Here is a 20,057-nt window from a genome sequence, read left to right as displayed (position 1 = left end):
GAGCTCGATACCAGCAAAGCGAGCAAGTTTTGACAAATTTTACGTTGATGTCAACAAAGTGAACGAGTTCACACATGCGGAGTTCTCAATAGGAAAAAATATATATATATATAAACAAGAAAAGCAACACTTTGTAGTCATTTTTATATTTCATTTGTACATCAAGTACTATACTTAAGAGCTAAAACTATGAGATCAAAGTCATAATCAAAACTTTTAAAAACTACTTAATAACCATAGTCCATAGCATATAGGCATCATTATCAAACTGATATAAAGCTAAGACTTCCATATACTATATTATAATTAGTATCATTTTTCCACCCCCAGCCCCCCCCCCCCCCCCCCCCCCCCCCCCCCCCCCACTTTCTTGACTTTCAAATATCTACATCTCCTAGCTTTTTGAATTGCCAAAGCTCATCCATGTTCCACAATGATCCTTCATTAGTAAACCAATCAGCTTCTGCCACCTCATCACATTCTGATATTGACATTTCTTGATATGAAAAATGTTGTGGCTGCTGGTTGAAATTATTCTCCACATAGTAACACTCATCATCTTGATGCATTGAATTGTTGCAAATATTGAAATTTTCATTCATTGAACTTCCTAGTGAACCCCATGTTGTGTTGTTATTATTACTATTACTATTAGTATTAGTATTATCATCATCATGTGATGACTTGTTGTCCTTTGTACATGATTCTTGATTGTTGATTAAGGGTAAATTTGGAAATGAAAGATTATTAATATTTTGTTTTTTGTCAATGGTGGATGATGAAGAACATTGTTCCATTTTTTCAAGTAATCTTGGTACCCATAGATTCTTTATTGCTTCAACAAACTTCTTGCTATTTGAATCAACTTTGAGTTGTCTTGCTTGTTTTTGCACCCTTGTTCTCCAATAATTTTTTATTTCGTTGTCCGTTCTTCCTGGCAAATGCTGAGCAATCTTCGACCACCTGAAGTATAAAGACGAATCCAATATTTAAACTTAATACATGACACGAAACATTCCACATTCACATTCACGCAGAAAGTATAATGTAAACAACATAGGCTTATAGTGATATTATTATTATTAGGATAAAGTTGGATATGTGAATTTACCTATTACCCCATTTGGAGTGAAGTTCAAGAATCAAGAGTTGTTCTTGTGGGGTGAGATTTCCACGTTTAATATCTGGTTTTAAATAATTCAGCCACCTTAGTCTACAACTTTTTCCTGTTCTCTTCAATCCTGCAAAAATATAAAAAAACAAATCAAACAAAAAATAATGAGAATTTTCTTTTCTTATGCAAATATTATGCTTCTTTATTTACCAAAAAAAATATCACATCAATATTATTCAATTTTCACCTATATCTTTTGCCTATCCCCATAATGTTTTATCTTGGAACAAAAAAATATATAGTAGTAAAAGGTTCATTTTGAATGGTATATTTTTAAAAAAATAAAAATATTCCTTACATAAAAAAATAGCAAGTGATTCTTCCTATCTTTCTATTTGTCCTAGCCTTGACGGAAGGAGTTACTTGATATTCGTTGCTGGTAAACAATGATAGATATCTCGTAGATTTGTTCGAGGTATTCAAAGGCTGACCCGAACACTATAGTTTATAAAAGGAAAAATTATTTACATAAATTAAATAATTATGTAAATTAAAGAAGAAGAATTACCAGCACATTTTGCTAAAGCATTCCAACGACCTTCACCATGAGTAGAAATATAATGAATAAGAAGATTATCTTCTTCAAGTGTCCATGGACCTCTTCTTAATTCAAATAATTCATCTTCATTTGATGATAAATTATTATTATTATTATTACTACTCATTACTAATAATATATTATACTTAAAGGGACTAGAATAAGAGAGAGTAGAAAAAGAAAAAAATTTGGAAGTAAGTTGATGAGGAATGAAAGAGAATTTAAAGCCAAGTGGGGTATTATATAGATGATGAAAATAAAAGATTTTTTTTTTTGAATATATACGTGTCCAAAGGGAAAAAAAAGAATGAATAAAGAAGGTGTGAATTTTTTTTTTCTACATGAAAATAGTACAAACTGTATGTATCATGAAATTCAAATGGATTTTTTTTGTGTGTGTGTTAAGAGTATGCAATATATGTGGTAAATGATATAATGATCTTTGTATGAGCATCTAATTAAGTGTGCTCTAAATGCATGTGGAATGGACCCCCTTTCTTTCACCTTGAGAATGAATATTGACCATATAAATTTCAACACTCTTTGGTCCTCCAACCCTCCCCCACCCTATATATATATATATATATATATATATATATATATATATTATATTCGATTTTCAACTTAATATCTTCACATTTAAATGAGACGAACATGTTACTTTAATGACATGATTTTAGAGTTATATAAATATCACGACATGTTTAAGATCACACGTTTTCAATTTTTTTCTTTTTACTTCCTACTCAATTAACATAACATCTTCCTATAAAATAAGATAAAATGAAATTATTAAGTACATAAATTATATTGAAAGTTCTTGAACAAGAAAGTGATGGTATCTTTTTTTGTGTGGGGGTGGGGGTGGGGTGGGGTAAGGATGGGGGTAGCTAGCTCTAGGTTGTCTCTCTTCTACTATTGTGTCAAAAGCACATAATGTAGATGGATGCATTAAGATAAGCAATTAAATAAGTCTTGATACAATGTAATTAATTTATTATATATGTTGCATGCAAATGTAAGAAAATAGCCTTGTGGAAAAAGGGGAATCAAGAAAAGCAAAAGACAGTTGAGCGCATTAAAATTTTCGCAATATATTAAATTTGGGGAGAAATCAAATTACAAGAGTTTGTTATATATAATTTTATTTTATATTTTTATTAGAGATTTTTAAATTTTTCTAAAGTAATAATACTTTAACCGCATGACAATAATTTTACACGAGTTAATATCGAAGAAAAGTATGATGTTGAAAATGAACTTTGCTTTTTGCTGTCTCCTTGGAAAATGATTCCTCTTCGCTTTGCCACTTCATATGTATTAATTATATTCCATCTTTTTAATTATGTAAGAAACGTGCTTGACTAAAATATTAGGAGTATACTTCCTCTGTTTTATTTTAGTTGACCTTCTTTTAAAAAATATTTATTTTAATTTAATTGTCATTTTTAATAAAATCAAAAGTATTTTATTATATTCTTCTAATACTACCCTCAATATTAAATGATTAAACAAATTATATTTACTCAAATTTATATTTTCAAAGTATAATTAATAAGTCTAATTTAATAAAAATAAATCCCTAATAAATATTTTCTTAAGAAAAGTGTCAAGTAAAAAAGGGCCAATTATTTTAAAACGGAGAGAGTATTACTAAAATATTATTTTATGTCCAATTATATTAAACGTGGGATTATGTGATTTGATTAAAAGGGTGGCAACCATATGCCAAGAAAATGTATGGAAATTTTATTAATTAAAATGCCATTTTGGTTTGTATTTTCAAGATAGTGATGTTTCATCTTTGCTTTTTCCCATGTTTCTTTTCTATTTATACTCTCACTTTTACTTGTCACATTTTATTTTATAAAAAAATAATTTAGTTACTTTTATAATTTAAATTAATATATTTAAATTTAAATTAAGTATTCAAAAATTATATGAGAAATATAAATTACAATTTGCAATTTTTATTATATTAATATAAAATACATCTTAAAATATTAATCAAAATTAATATAATTTGACTTTTCAGTAAATCTTTTTCGAAACCCAATGTTTATTCTTTAGTAAGTCAGTAAGACTTCAAATGGCTAACAAATCCAAAAAGTTTGATGTCTTCAAAGTATTCATGGTGCTAAGTACTTTGTATTAGAATAATGTTTTGTTGGAAGGAATATTTTTTTATTATGAACATAGATGTCATTGTTTTTGTTTTTTGTTTCCCATCTGATTTGATGGCCACAGTAAAATCCGACTAATTCAAATTTCATTTGCACTAAATAGGATCTCATTTGTGAATATAGCTCCCTATTAATAATTTTTTTATACTTAAGACTCAAACTCAAGACCTCTGATTAAAAAGAGGAACAACCCCATTCACTGCATCAGATGATAGATGTCATTGTAATATGTCTTTAGCATGGGAATCAAATTAACAAGTGGCAAGAGTATATCTAATTGGACCCTAAAAAAAAAAACTAGTTATAAACTTCATCGCTAATCTGTCACTAAATAGTTGATTATTAATTAAAATTAATAATAAATTTTATTATTTATCCATAAAAATTATCTAATTTCTATTTTTGAGTAGTGTTAGAACAATTGAAGATAGGTATCATTATAATAGGTGTTTATAATGGGAATTAAACAAGTGGTATATCCAAATGTGAGCCTTAAAAATAATCTAGTGGATGATTTGTAAGAAAGTACTAAGAAGTTATTTGAGAGTTTGAAGGTAGGGGCCAAGAATTTAGTGGATGAATTTCTTTATTACTTCTAGAAATCCTATTTTAGAATATATATATATATATATATATATATATATATATTGTGTTTAATATTTATATTGAAATTTGATTAAATTTAGTTTATATGTGTGTAACAAAATTATATCATGTTTATGTCCACATGAATATGTGTGTATAGTTACTTAGTATATCAATTTTTGTGGTGTATATAATTAAAACAATATATGAAATGAAAGGCAAAGAATTCTACATTTCCCAAAAGAGAACAATTTGTTATAACACCTTTACTTATGGACCCTTGAGAATATTTTTGGTGGTAAATTAAGAATTTATATTATGAAAAATAACATAAATATACATCTTAACTTATCATATTTGTACAAATACTCATTCTTACAAAGTAATTACAAAAATTTCAACTAATTATGTATTTTCGTTGAATATATCAGAAGTTAATTATGTATCTCGACAAACCTAAAATAAATTAAAAAAAAAATTATATCGGGAGATAATTATGTATCTTTATAAAGAAAAAAATATATCTTCATTGGATGTACCGGGAGCTAATTATGTATCTCTATTGGATATATCAAAAACTAATTATATATCTCGACAGATAAATAAATAAATAAATAAATAAATAAATAAATAAATATATATATAATATTGAAACTAATTATGTATCTTTATAAATGAGAAAATATATCTTTGTTGGATATATTGGGAGCTAATTATGCATCTTGACAGACCCAAATTAAAATTTTCAGTAATTATACAACATATCAGAATTTTCTATAATTAAACTTTAAACTGTCGGGATTTATAGTATTTTCCCTTATTATTAAGGAGAGTAAAAGTATACTTTAACAAGTAAATATACAAAGAAATTAAAAGAATTCAATATGTACTTTTCTTATGTTATGAAGCAATGTTCTCACATTGGAAAAATAAAGAAATGCTAAGGAGATTATAAATCCAATGGGTTCTCCCATATATTAGACTAGTTTTTTGAGTTGGGCTCTCCTGTTTGGTTTATAATATTGGTGCTTTCGTTGAGAGTCTCACGCGTTGGGCCGTGACTCGGAGTGGTGACCTGCGCGTTAGGAGTGGTGGCTGAACCCAAGAGGGGTGCCAACCGTGACCAACGAGGATCGATCCACGTGTGGGGAGCCGCGTGTTGGGCCGTGACTCGTAGTGGTGGCTTGTGTACCAGTAGTGGTGGCCTTAACCCAAGAGGGGTGCCAGCCGTGATCAACTGGAAATAGCCGTGATCAACGAGGATCGATCCACGTGTGGAGCCGCGTGTTGGGCAGTGACTCGTAGTGTTGGCTTATATCCAAGAGGAGTGCCAACCGCGACCAACTTGGGCATAGCCGTGACCAACGAGGATCGATCCACGCTTGGAGCCACGACTCGTAGTGGTGGTCTGGACCTAAGAGGGGTGTCAGCCGTGACCAACTGGGCTCAGCTGTGACCAACGAGGTTGTTGGTTCTCAAGCAGAGAGGATTGTTATGAACCAATTGTCCTATATTAAAAAAATAGAGAAGTGTTAAGGGAATTATAAGCCAAATGAGTTCTCCCACCTATTAAATTAATTTTGGGTTGAGCTTTCCAGTTTGGCTTATAACATCTTATCTATCTGTATAATATATTTTTTTGATCAAGGGACTTCAATTATGAAGTCACATATAACGACGAAAATAGCAATAAAAGCTAGTATCTAATGAAAATAAAACATCAGAAATAGGTAAAAATCTTTTTTATCCATCTATATTTAATTTAATGTCAAAGTACCTTATATAATTAGATAAATAGACACATTCTTCCCCCCTTGAGTAATTTTCGAAATGTCCAAAGAATCTTTACAGAGTGGTATTCAATAAATGGCAAAAATATACAAGAATAGCTAGCATCCAAATTATAAATAAAGCTAAATAATATTGAAAAAAAAAATACATTTTCTAAAGGGTGAGAAATTTCCAACGATGGATAAATTAAGTCGTGATTATTACATATTTACTTTCCCAAGGAGAAATATTACAATTTTAACCAAGGAGTATGATAATTGAAATTATATTCATTAATTTTTAATGGATGTTTTACGTTCTAGGAGATTGAAATTGAGGCGTTTCGATGGGGTGAGTACTTTTACGCTTATTAATTAGCCTAATTAATACATATTTAGATTAGTCGAACTAGTAAATTCAGAATGATTAAAAAAAATAAAAGAAATATAAGTATTTAAAATTGATATGAGTCTTAGTTCCAAAGCCAAAGAGTTGTAAACATGTATACTATTTACTTGCTGTTCATTCCACTAGAGACATGAATAAAGGGGCAGTCTAGTACAATACATGAATAAAGGGTCAGTTAGTACAATAAAGTTATCGTTGAGTTCGAACTATAAGAACTAATTATACGCAACCTAATATTTCTGTAAAATGATTTGAACCTATGACCTTCAGATTACGTGACAAGATTTTTTTTATTTATTTTTTTTGGTTTTCCAGCCGATGTTTGGTGTCCGCATTGTAGTTCCGACTAATTCAGATCGCACATTGCAAGACCCATTAAGGTGACAGCTCTCCCAATAGAGTTTTCTCCATATCCAGGATTGAACTCTCGATCTTTTGTTAAAGGTGGAACAACCCCATCTATTGTACCACAACTCATATTGATAAGTAACAAGAACTTTACTCGCTACTCGAAACTCCCTGCACTCACCAAAAGACAATGAAAACAAAAAAAGAAGAATGTGAATTAAAGTAGAAAGAATGAGAATAAATTATTGGGAGTGGGAAATAGAGTATATAGAGAGATAGTACTTTATTAATTATTATTCTTAATAACAAAATGGACATAGTTTCTATATTGAGTTATAAGGTATAGTGGGAAGAAATGGATGCTTTGTTTTTTATCCAACTTTGGGTAATATATATAAAAGTTAGTGACCATGCATGTGACCTTAGAGAAAGAAAAGATTTTGATGAAAGTAAATGAATAAATCAAGAATTGGACTCACCTAGGATCCATTTTGTTTTGATCCTTGATATCAAAAATAAAAAATAAAAAATAAAAAAAAATTAGTGCACTAAAGCTTTCGCTATGCGCAAGATTCGGGGAATGACCTCACTACAAGAATGTATTGTACACAATCTTATCTTGTATTTTTGCTAGGGGCTGTTTCCAAGGTTTAACCCCGTGATTTCTTGATCTCATGACAACAACTTTATCAGTTACTCTGAGGCTCTCGTTTTGATCTTTGACATCAATGATAACATAATTCAACCCCGTGATTTCTTGATCTTATGACATCAACTTTATCAGTTACTCCGAGGCTGTCGTTTTGATCCTTGACATCAATGATAACATAATTCTAATTCCCAAAATGATTGATTGATTGATTGATGAGATTGACAATATTGTAGAAATGGACATAAACCAATAACCCCACACTACATGTGTTTTCACTTCAAGAGAGCTTATTATTTGGGAAGGTGACCAGTATATCTCAACCATTTATCACACTTATGAGCAAAAAGATAGAATTTTTTTTTGACTTTCTACAATGTATTCGGGGTCCATTTTATAGGATAGATAGATTTTTACTAAAGGTGGCATTTTTTTTATGACTTAAATCAAAGCCTTTTAATTAAGAATGAATGAATACTTATTATATCAATGTCGTTTTTGAACCTAGAATCAGACAAACAAGTTATCTGATTTAAATTCAGATGTGGCCAGACTCTTCTTTATTAAGTTGTTCGAAGATACACGATCGAAGGTCTTATTACACCACAACCTTTGGTGGTGCCAAAATATTTCTAATCCACAATTGAATGACGTAAGTATGTTATGTCTCTTTGTTCTTTTAAAGTATTTTAGTATCATGTGACTTTCCATTAATTAGTTATAATCGTAATGTTTAGGCCAACATGCGTATACTTCGACTAATTTCATAGGATATCTTTTACTGTTTCCAAGCAACATATACTAGGTATAGGTAATTCATCAAATCTAGAATAGATGGATAAAAAATCACCTAGTATTTTTGTCTCGGTTGATTTCGAGTTTTTAATATGTTGAATGAAGAAAAGAAAAATTGTAAATCAAATGCCAATTTTGAGATTATTGGTTGGGAAGTAGTGGAATCTATAAGGTTGGGGAGAATTTCTACTTTGATGATTATAGGAATTTGTACATGGAAAGATAGATTCCATCCATGGCCTTTTTAAAATGTTCAAGCACATGATATAGGGATAAAAGGGGTTGTTTGGTTGGGAAAGCGTTTCTTGGAATAATTAATTCGGGGATTAGTTATTTCAAAATTAGTTATCCATCATGTATATGGAGATAATGGTGTAAATGGTGGAATAAATAATTTTGTTAGTAACTAATATCTCACAATAAACGTGGGGTAAAAATAGTCCTTCATTTTATTCTAAGACTATTTATCCTTTATACCTCACACCAAACAAACCTTAAGTATCTTTCAAGCCTTGGGATATGTATTTTATTAGATTGATATAAATATCGGATACAGGAGAGAGAGAACTTCCACTTTTTTGAGTCAGAGTGTTTGACGAAAATTTGCATACATTCTATCATTCTCATACCACTCGTGAAGTTACACTAAGTTGTAGAGAGAGTCAACTTCTACACAAATCCATTTTTATTGTCATATATATTTTCGTTAAATACTATAGCAAAAACAAAAGAAGAGGGTAAAAGGCAGTTCGATCGATGCACCAAAACTTCAGTTATGTGCGGGCCAGACCACAAGGGTCTATTATATGCAACATTACCTAGAGGTTGGACTGGACTCTTCCAATCTCAAGCCCAAATCCAAAAAGAAAAAAAAAGCCCACAAAGTTGTGGCCCAATATAAGTTTTGAACTCCTCAAACTGCACATTGAGTTTCATTGGGATTTATTGGGATATCTTGTTATAGAATAATAGACATTGAAGGGCCCGTGCTAGTTATTTTTTTTTATCTCAATTTATGCGCTATAAATATAAGAGCAAAATTTAAAAATAGCATATTAATCTCCTTAATTATGAGTTTCATGACAACAGTTTTATAATTACATAATATAGCAAGTTGTATTTCGTATTTTTGCAAACTGTTGCTACAAAAATACAAATACATATGCTACAAAATGTCATTTGATAAAAGTATTGTTATTTTTTGTAATTTGATACTTAAGTATGTTACTTTATGTATTTTTTCCTAAATATAAGGAAAAAAGACACTCTATGACCTTTTTAAAAAATAATAGCCCAATTATAGCCCAAGTTTGGCATTTGGACAAATAATGTTCAGTCGGCTAAACAAATGTCATTTTATAGCCATTTCCTAATCTTTTTCAATTTGGGTCATTTTGATCCACGTAGTCCATATACAGTTCATATACGATACCGATACAGTCTATATACAATACTAATACAATATTCAACTTGGGCAATTCGGCCCTTTTAAAAATATTTCAATTTTTTTTAACTATAAATTTTTAAATTGATCAAATATTCTATTTTTTTTATTCGTTAGAAATAATAATTAAATTATATAAAAATGATATAATTATTAAATAGAATATGAATCTATATAAGATATATGTATAGAAATTGTATAGTTCTATCAAATATGTATATGTACAATATATAGAAAGTGTATACAAATTATATAATTGTTGTATAAAACGTGTAAAAAAAAGTACAGTTATTATATAAATTATGTATCAAAACTGTATAATTTTCGTATAGAATATTTATGTATGAGATTTGTATAAAACCTGTATAAAAGTTGTGTAAAAAGGGTATAGAACCAGTCAGTGAATTAAAATGGCTAGAAAGTGGAATTTGAATTCCATGGCCATTTTCAAGGAAATAGTTTAATTTGAACTGCAAATGTACATTTATTATATAAATTATGAATCAAAACTGTATAATTTCCGTGTAGAATATTTATGTATAAGATTTGTATAAAACCTGTATTAAAGCTGTGTAAAAACGGTATAGAACCAGTCAGTAAATTAAAATGGCTAGAAAGTGGAATTTAAATTTCATGGCCATTTTCAAGGAAATAGTGTAATTTGAAGTGTCGTTTCTGTCCTTTCCCTTATAATAAAATCACTATAAAAAATACTTGTGGAAAAAGCATAAATGGGCCAATACATGCATGTCATATATTTGAATTTAAAGTTCATGCTACTTAATCATGATTAATCAATATGTATTTTACTTAATTTAATTACATAATCATGGTAAAAAAATATTAATTTGGTGTATGAATCGAATGCGTGTAAATTTTTACCCTAAACTAAGTATGCAACGATATGTTATTGAGCCACCATAAATTTCTCGATTATAAATAAAAAAAAAAAAAAACTTTTGTAATATATGTATTTGTTGTTGTTTAAATATTATACAATTTTTCTTTCATATTTTATGTAATAAGACTTTATTGTAATCCAAGAGGCAAAAATGAGCTAATTATAAATATATAAATAGATAGCACCAAGAAATAAAGAGAAAAGAAAGGGGAAAAAAAAAGACGAAATAGGGACTAAATTCCAAAACCTCAAAAGAGAATTTATGGGGAAAAAAAAGTTCTTAATATTTTTCTACCTAGCTTTATTCCTCCAAACAATGAATTTAATGCAATTGAGTAATTATTCTCTTGTAAATTGATTGTACTTGTTGGTACAAAGAATTTTCTACCTTATTTCCTCACCTCTTATAAACCTAATTCTAATTATTCATGAGCTTTATAAATAATATTCAACTTGGAAATCAAGCATGACATCGACATAGAAAAAAATATTAAACATAACACTTAATTTATTTAAATCGGTGACGTATCAAAAATAGTCTTTCTCTATATCATTCTCGTCCGACTTCACGTTGATATTCAGAGGCGGAGCCAGAATTTCGACTAAGGGAGTTCAATATTTGAAGAAAATTTAGTTGAAAGGGATTTAACGTCTGCTATAGATGCAAAAAATAAAATAAAAATTTAACCATATATAAATGATATATTTTTTTTATCGAAGAACTGACTCCGCCCCCATTGATATTACACTTGAATATGTTATTATTGTTAAACAAAACTTTTGGCATAATATGCACCATATGTGTCTTAGCATACTTTTGGTTAGTGCATAATTAAAGATACCATTTGATAAATAAAGTTGTGATACTAATTGTAGTAATAGGTCATTTTCATTTTGTCAAAAACAATTATTATCTTTTAATAGTAATATAGGTGAATTAAGATATTAATATTCTTTCCTTTTCTTAGGTTAAGAGAAAATGTATCAATTCCTTCAAATAAACAAGGAGAAAATGGAAAATTGTAAACCAAGTCTTTACAAATTGCAGTAATAGTTTTATTGTGAAACATTTAGTTTCATGTATAAATAATATTGAACAAATGCATCATGATGCAATAAAAATGGAAATAATTAAATTGCTTAATGCATATATATCAATCTTATTAATGACTAAAAATAAATTACTATATAATTAAATAACAAAATTTACTGCTAATTCTATTCATTTCGTTCATATTTAATTATCTATTATTGACTTGACACATAAAAACATTAAATAATAAGGACAATTTTATTATATAACTCTTTAAATATAATAAATTTAATGTTGCAAGAAAAATATTAATTATTAAATAGTATTTAATAGTGAAAATAAAATAGACATAAGATGGTAAGTATCTATTAGTTTTTCAAATTAGATAAGTACTTCCTTCATTATTTTAAGAAAAAATTAATTACAAATTGTGATTCGACTAATATATTTTTACTAATTTTTTAATTTTTATCTATTTACGTGTTTCTTAATTTTAAAATAATTAATTCTAAGCTAAAATTGAAAAAAAATACTTAATGATCTTTCAAATTAATAATTATTTTGAAATTAATATTTTTAATAAACATGTTAATTATTTTGAAATGATAAAAACACAATTGATCATCTATTAGTATAGTGGAAAAATAAAACTCGAATTGGTAAATTAATAAACTGATTAAGAAGATATTAATATGGAAAAAAAAAAAATGAGAAAGTTGACTGAGCACTGAATTAGTGGCAAGAGTTGTTGCATGTCTTCCACGTGTCCTTATAGATCCCAAATAACCGAAGCCACTTTCCCTCCATCACTATTATTATCTTTTTTTTTTCTTCTTTGTGCAACTTTTTTCTATATAAAAAAAAAAATTTTGTAAACCAAAATCTGAATTATATTTCAATAAATAAAATTTTAAAGATATGGAAAAGAAACATCTTTCTTCCATTGCCAACAATGTTCTTCATACATGTGCTATGTTAGTTCCCCTCTTTCTCTTTGTGTTTTGTACTTGTTTTTTTTAATTAATTTTTATTACTGTATTGTATTGTTTTGTTGTTGTTTCTGTTTGTTGTAGTTGTTGTTTTTCTATTCCCTCCATTTCTATTAACTTGTCGCATTTTTAAGTTGCACATCCCTTACGAAAATCATTAACTGAAAGGTAATTTGATTAAATTATTCTTATTTATTACTTCCTCTGTCACATTTTATGTGTCATTATTTGATTGGACACGAAATTTAAGAAATAAAGAATGACTTGGTATTTGGTTATATTTATTAAATTGTCCTTTATTAAAAACTATGCTCCTATCTTTATTTTTATTTTTTTTTAATTTAAGTGGGATTAATAAGAGTAAAAGTGGAATTGTGTCTTTCAATCCTTATCAAATAAGGAAATATAACATTTTTTGGGACGGAAAAAGAAAAATAATTACACATAAAATGGGATGGAGTGACGGAGTGAGTATTGAGTTTTATTTGATGTTTCTCTTTTTTTTTTTTTTTACTATATTAGTATCTGTCCATATTTATTACTCCCTCAGTTTGCTTTTATTTGTCACAACTTAACTTGACACATTCATTAAGAAAAAAAAATTAATAACATAGTTATTTTATGATAGTACCTCTATTAAATGCTGTTTACATTGTGTGTTGAAATTAATTTGAAGAAAAAACAATTAATACTAAGGGTAAAATAGGAAAAAAAGAAGTTGTTTTTTCTTGATATGTCAAAAATGACGAGTAAAAGTAGAAATATATTTAGGAATTTTTTGACAAGTAAAAGTGAACGGATGGAGTATTAAAGATAGAAGTGGTAACAAAACACTAATTATGTTTAGGTTTTGTGAAATGACGAGCATTAAGGACGATAACGAATTAGGAATTGGAGGGGTATCTTTTCTTGAACTTATAGTTACACACTGTTCTCTTCATACTCTACTTATATAGTTACACTGAATTTGTTGTTATTGTGATGATGGGATGAGGTATTTTCCATCTTTATATTAGTTGTCGCGTTTAACTTTTTGATTAGTATTTTAAAGTATATTTTAAAATCAAATTAATACGAGAGACGTCGTAATTTGTAATACTTATAGTACGAAAAATTCTTGATATATAAATTTTAAATACGTACAATATTTCGAGTTGATTTAATTCAATTTAGCTACGAAAATAAGTTGGAAGAAGGAAATGTGACAATTGGTATGCGAGGGAGGAAATGGTTACTTATGATTAGATAAAATTGGAAAATGTGATATACTAAAATGAACAAGTAAAAGGTTGGTAGGAAATTAACCGAAATTAGTTATGTGTTCGGTAGGAAGGAAAATATTTTCTTGTGAAAACTAACCTAGTATAATATGAATTCGTGGAAGTTATTGTTGAAGTGTGCGATCATCCCATTTGAAACTTAAGTTGTTAGCGAGAGCGCACTTTTATGTAGCTAATTATGTCTTCAAGACATCCCTCACGCCCTCATTGAGGGCTACGAGGGCTCTTTACTATTGTTATCAGCAGTGGCGGAGTTAGGATTTTCATTGAGGGGTTCATTAGAAGTAAACATACGAATTTGTCGAAGGGGGTTTAACATCTACTATATATTTTTAACTATGTAAAAATAGTATAAAAATGGTATAATTTTCCGTCAATGGGGTTCAGATGAACCCCGGATGAAAGGTGGCTCCGCCCCTAGTTATAAGGGTGGGCTCCCCTTTATACGACCTGGCTTCGCTATCTCTCATAATGGTCGACCATATTTCTATCATACTAGAATATTAGTTGCACGAACTCTTCCCTTTCGATGCTGCACCCATGTTGGATTCTCCTAAAATACAAGCAAATCTGACACGCACCCATTGACATTTTTGAAGAGACGTAGACCAAAATTCCTATTATTTAGAGCTAGAAGCATGCAATATGAGGCTGCTATCTTTTCGTAGAGGACAATTCATGGTTTATATGCTTAGTTAGAAGGAATAATATGTCCACGTAGGAATAGGAATGAGTCGACCATCGATGGAAAATAGAAGGTAGGCGACGATAAAGAGATTGTTGATATTTTGCCTTGGAATATTAGTGAGACTTGGAACATAGAAATTTGTCCATTCTGATATCATGCTGAAGTGCGCGACCAATTTCACCTAACGTTTAAGCTGCCAAAAAGAGCACACTTTTACGTATTTAATAATGTTTTTCAATGGTTATTGATGAATGTTTCTTCGCAGGAGGTTGGGCAGCTCTGTGGATGAATTAGTCCATGAATTTGAGGCTGGATGGGAGCCTAAAATGGAGGGTTATTCGAGGAAGTTGGTGGAATTTTGCTGCTCGAAGGGCCTCACTGACGTATGCAGTAAGTTGGAGGAGACGTTAGTTGATGGTTCATTTAGCCGGATTACATTTGATATGATGCTAGCATGGGAAATGCCAAGTTCAGCTGATGAAGAGAGACATTCAGTTAATTTCCTTCCTTGCTTTTTTAATCCAACAGTTCTGTCGTAACTACCTAAAAACATTGATTTTGTGTACTCTACTCTTGACCTCACCAGACTTTTCGGTTGTAATATAATAGACCATCGTCATTCTGCTTACAATTATGTTTTTCGAGCAAAGCAAACGAGATGGGTTTGATTGTTACCTTCGGACATTCCAATTAGGAGTTTGGCATACGTTTTTCCCCTAATGAAATGTACTTGTTATATTGTATATTTTTCATTCACAATACAGGAATGCGTGGCAAAAGAAAAAGAAGATAGGAAAGCAACATGTAAAATGCCTCGAGAACAAGATGATATTCTGTTGTTCTACTCGGATGTCATGCCGCTCCTTGTAAGGAATCCATATCTTAACTCGGAATATTTTTTTAAACATTGTGCTACTAGATAGACATTTGGATGTCAGACCAATTGTCGCTTCAAATATTTCCTATGATACGCGCTTCCTGATAAGTGATAGATTTACCTTAGATTTTTACGGTAGATTTACGTATGATTTAACAGGTTGACAATGAACCAAGTGTTGGAGAGGATGCATTCTTGTGGCTGGGGACTCTTGTACATTTAGTAGCTGACATTGTTAATGGACGATTTTCTTTCGAGATGCTGACAGCATCTACAGAAAATCGACTTCATTATCCTGCGTATGACATGTTCTTGAAAGAGATCGAAAAGTAATTCTTGTTCTTAAAATACATTTGTTGGGGTTGACGCATAGCTGATTTGACTGATTGGGTGGTTCTCCTTTCCGGTTGACTTTCATTGATTAGATGTGTGAAGCATTTGCAAACACAAGCGACCCCGACAGGCATGGAAATGGCGGACGATGAGTTTATACTACATGTGGAAGGAACTGCAAGCTCGCAGAGAGTAGTGCGCCACATCGGAGGCACAAGTTGGCCTGGTATCTCTCTCGCCTTTTGTTGTGGTTTGTGTTGCACTGCCCTGGATTGTTCTAAGCAATAGTTGCTCACTGATTTCTCTTTCTAGGTAGGCTGACATTAACAAACTATGCCCTCTACTTCGAGGCATCTGGTGTTATTTCTTATAAAGAGGCTATTAAGCTCGATCTATCGAAAGATAGTGAACAGAGTGTCAAGACAGCTGCCACAGGTCCATGGGGTGCTCCTCTCTACGACAAAGCCATAATTTACGAATCATCTGAATTGTAAGTACTCTTGATGACTTCTAAATATGACGCACCAGTTATTCACTATATTGATCGGACTAGTACATAATTGTTGCCGCATTCTCCAAAATGCACTACTTTTAGAGTAGCTGAAACGCACCCGTCGACATTTTTAAATAGTTCGAGCCACATAAGGTTATATAAGTACTCCGGGCTTTCCTTGAGGACTAAATTGCAATCTCATTTACCAAAGGCATGAGAAAGCCGGTAATTGTCATCTTAAAAACTTTAGGGATGTTGCTCGGACTTGTCAAAAATGTTGACAGGAGCATGTCGGATTCTTTAAAAATATTGCATTTTTTGGAGGATCTGAAACAGGTGAGACAACATTTTTGGAGAGTTCGAGCAAATATAAATCGAGGAATCACCAGTTTTACGCCAACTTGTAAAGCTTCATAGTTGATTAGGAAGAAATATATTGTATGTGTCTTTTCATATGTGCAAGATAGTAATGATATAATGACTTGCGTTTTCCATTTAGGCAAGGGGTCGTCTTTGAATTTCCAGAAATGACGAGCTCGACAAGACGCGACCACTGGCTTTCTCTTGTGAAGGAAATTATGCTATTGCATAGGTTTCTACGGAAGTTCAAAGTAGATTCACCACTGGAGTCGTGGGAAATGCACGCGAGGACAATACTTGGGATCATTCGGCTACATGCAGCCAGAGAAATGCTTAGGATATCACCTCCGGTTCCTAAGAACTTCCTAATTTTTGACTTGCTCGATGAGCTGCCGAAGGGAGATTACGTGCTTAAAGAGCTTGCTGAGAGTTTGAACAAAGTTGATACTAAACACCCGTGTAGTGCTAGCTCGATTTTGAGGAGTCTTAATGTCTCACAACTGTTTATTCCAAGTGTAGAGTTGAAAGAAATCAAAAAAGAAATCAACGACAACACCGTTACTTCGCCAGTACAAGTCGACAATGTTTCATCATTAGAAAGTGCTATTGATCAGTCGAGGGAGGAAGCTAAAGAAATTCAAATAGCTAAAGCTACGGTTGAGGAACTGAAAGACGAAGGAATTGGCAGTAACGTCCAGGTTCTTATGGTACGTTGCTACTCTATTTTGAGGGAATTATATATCTATCATTTCTCAAAGTGAATTACAGAGTTGATAAGACTGTGGATTTAGCAGCATTTAACGTTTTAGAAGCCCGGTTAATGAGTAGTATGCATCACCTAATCATAACCGAAGAGCGCTCAATATGTGTATGTACCTTTACACTGAATATCGATTACGCTAAAGTATGTTCTCTTTTTCCCTAGGGTCTGCTTAAACCACTAAAAAAGTTAGTCCCATATGTTCAAGAGGCGTTCACGTGGGAAAGGCCTTTGTCCAGTACCATTCTTGTGGTGACGACGATGGCTGTTATTTATAAGTGAGTTTCTTTATTCATGCGATGCTACTTACCTTTTGTTGATCGATGTGAAACAGTGAACTTATATTGTTCAGTAAGTCCCTATAAGAGCTGACAGATGCTTGCTAATGTAGTGAGTGGGTCGGCAAGGCAATAGCCGCGCTCTTATTGGGAATTGTCGCTACAATGATATGGGCTAGACACAGAAGGATACCGGATAAGGTCCACAGGATAGTCGTCTACACTGGATCCGATCAGACAACGATGGAAAGCATAGTATCGGCGCAACAAGGGCTGAGAAGCGTCTATCACCTGATCCAAACGATGAATGTAATTATACTGAAAATTTGGTCAGTATTGGTTTCGAAAGCTCCAAAGGTACGTCAGTATGTTGTTCTTTTTGCTCCCCTTTTTTTGCTTCGACTCCCGCTATGCCTTGTTAAATTAGTAGGTAATTGAAGCGACACATTTAGCATCGCTTGGTACCGCTTCAACGAAACTTAATATATTTAAACAAAGGGAGTAACTTCTGAACTCATAATATCGCAAATGTACAATGAGTTCAAGGTTCGTATTCAATGCTAAAAACAAAGGCTGATTCTCTTTGAATTTAAATCCTGAATCCGCTTCTGATTGCAGCATGCAGATATGGTAATGGTAGCATTGGTCGTCGCCGCGGTGATTTTATCAGTGGTTCCTTTTAAGTTTATTCTTATGGCGTTGGCTTCGTATGGGTTCGTAGCAGCATCAAAGATAGGGAAAAGCAAGCAAAATGAGAAAGGAAATAGGAGATTACATGAATGGTGGGACTCTATTCCAGTTGTTCCTGTAGATATTGTGGACGAAATCGACCCCAATACGTAATCTTTTTCTTTGATGTTCGAGAAACAGGTGTGTGAGATCGTTTTTTTTTGCGTGCGCTTAATATATAAACGTGTCCTTTTTTAACTTGGCTTCAACTGACATCTGTGCGCTCCAACTGATTTACATCATGCCCTTATGTTACATAATACAAATCAGTTCGAGTGTATTTCACGCGAGTTTATCAGGTTAAGAGTATCTCACATGAATTGTACGTCATGTAGGATGTGCATGTATACTTGTTCAACTTCATACATGTTTGACTTGGCTTCAACTGATATCTGCGCGCTCCAACTGATCTAAATTTTGCCCTTACATCACATAATACAAATCAGTTTGAGTGTATTTCACGCGAGTTTCTTGGTTAAGAGGGTATGCGTGTCTATTTGTTCAACCCTTTACAATTTTTAAGTGTCTACTCGTACACACTCAAAGTCCGACAACATAGATGTCAGCGAAAGCCAAGTTAAATGGCGCGTTTGTGCCTTCTAATTTAATATGTTTGATGTCTATGCAAATTGAGTTCAATGTTGTGTGTGTTATGGCAGGGTACTTGAAGATGCTTCATTGATATATCGAGGAATAATTTACTTGTATGTGATATATGAATATAGCAAGCAAAATAGTGTATCTCATTTATACATGTGTTATACTTTCGTCATGTTGTAACGCACGTATGTTTGTATTACATAGCTTTTTTTTTTCCTTTGAGCTTTCGTCTCCGCTTAGTAATTTCTTATAAAAATGACTCGAACTTAAAAAAAAATCGTTGGGAAGAACTATTGTCGCTTATCGATGTGACTTGTGATCAAGTCATTCACTATCTTGAAATATGTTTCATAGGATAAAGACGTTAACTTGAAATATTTTTTACTAGGTAAAACTTTATCAACATTGTGTACCATATTGCAAAATTTTGGAGTTATTATCATGAAAAGAACTTTTGACAAATGCTAATTAGTAAAAAAAAAAAAAAATTAATCAAAGTTTATGCTATATGCGAGTTCAAAAAAGGATCCACCACGATTAGTTCCACGGGGCTATGGAGACGCGGCCGGTTTGTAATGCCTTCAGTGGCCCTGGGCTCTTGGAAACGCGGCAACTTTGGAGACGCGGCCGGTTTGTAATGCCTTCAGTGGCCCTGGGCTCGAACTGACAATTTTGGAAACGCGGCAACTTTGGAGACGCGGCCGGTTTGTAATGCCTTCAGTGGCATTGCTGGGGCTCAAACTGGCGACCTGAAGGATTTTGTCCTTAGGTCTTTACCAGTTGAGCTACCCCTCAGGGTTGTGAGGAGTTGAGCTACCCCTCAGGGTTGTGAGGAGCTGCCC

The 20,057-nt window shown here is 31.7% G+C and overlaps 2 protein-coding genes across 2 annotated transcripts; one reads left to right on the top strand and one right to left on the bottom strand.

Annotated features, from left to right (window-relative positions):
- Positions 1–90: 90 nt before the first annotated feature.
- On the bottom strand, positions 91–1,931 carry LOC107846862 (MYB-like transcription factor EOBI). Its single transcript, XM_016691132.2, has 4 exons — positions 1,683–1,931; positions 1,112–1,241; positions 377–963; positions 91–290 (listed from the first exon to the last, which is right to left on the bottom strand). The coding sequence occupies exons 1-3, from the start codon at positions 1,837–1,839 to the stop codon at positions 378–380; spliced, it is 873 nt and encodes a 290-aa protein (XP_016546618.1). The 5' UTR covers positions 1,840–1,931; the 3' UTR covers positions 91–290; position 377.
- A 10,734-nt stretch (positions 1,932–12,665) lies between these two features.
- Positions 12,666–19,431, top strand: LOC107848396. Its single transcript, XM_016693158.2, has 11 exons — positions 12,666–12,802; positions 15,051–15,279; positions 15,550–15,651; positions 15,822–15,991; positions 16,088–16,221; positions 16,308–16,485; positions 16,988–17,555; positions 17,774–17,886; positions 18,000–18,243; positions 18,505–18,756; positions 19,275–19,431. The coding sequence occupies exons 1-10, from the start codon at positions 12,747–12,749 to the stop codon at positions 18,727–18,729; spliced, it is 2,019 nt and encodes a 672-aa protein (XP_016548644.1). The 5' UTR covers positions 12,666–12,746; the 3' UTR covers positions 18,730–18,756; positions 19,275–19,431.
- The last annotated feature ends 626 nt before the right edge of the window (positions 19,432–20,057 follow it).

The sequence above is a fragment of the Capsicum annuum genome, chromosome 11 (assembly GCF_002878395.1).
Source record: "Capsicum annuum cultivar UCD-10X-F1 chromosome 11, UCD10Xv1.1, whole genome shotgun sequence".
Lineage (NCBI taxonomy): Eukaryota > Viridiplantae > Streptophyta > Magnoliopsida > Solanales > Solanaceae > Capsicum > Capsicum annuum.
The sequence above is the reverse complement of the archived record's forward strand: the minus strand, read 5'-3'. Positions and strand labels throughout refer to the sequence as shown.

What these genes read in the sequence shown, in the direction of transcription:
- LOC107846862 (XM_016691132.2), bottom strand. Translation starts at nt 1,839, where the DNA reads ATGAGTAGTAATAATAATAATAATAATTTATCATCAAATGAAGATGAA. An exon ending in TGCTTTAGCAAAATGTGCTG is followed by an intron (nt 1,242 to 1,682) that starts GTAATTCTTCTT and finishes ATATTTTTGCAG; the next exon opens with GATTGAAGAGAACAGGAAAA. An exon ending in CACTCCAAATGGGGTAATAG is followed by an intron (nt 964 to 1,111) that starts GTAAATTCACAT and finishes TTTATACTTCAG; the next exon opens with GTGGTCGAAGATTGCTCAGC.
- LOC107848396 (XM_016693158.2), top strand. Translation starts at nt 12,747, where the DNA reads ATGGAAAAGAAACATCTTTCTTCCATTGCCAACAATGTTCTTCATACA. An exon ending in TTCTTGAAAGAGATCGAAAA is followed by an intron (nt 15,992 to 16,087) that starts GTAATTCTTGTT and finishes TTCATTGATTAG; the next exon opens with ATGTGTGAAGCATTTGCAAA. An exon ending in ATTTACGAATCATCTGAATT is followed by an intron (nt 16,486 to 16,987) that starts GTAAGTACTCTT and finishes TTTTCCATTTAG; the next exon opens with GCAAGGGGTCGTCTTTGAAT.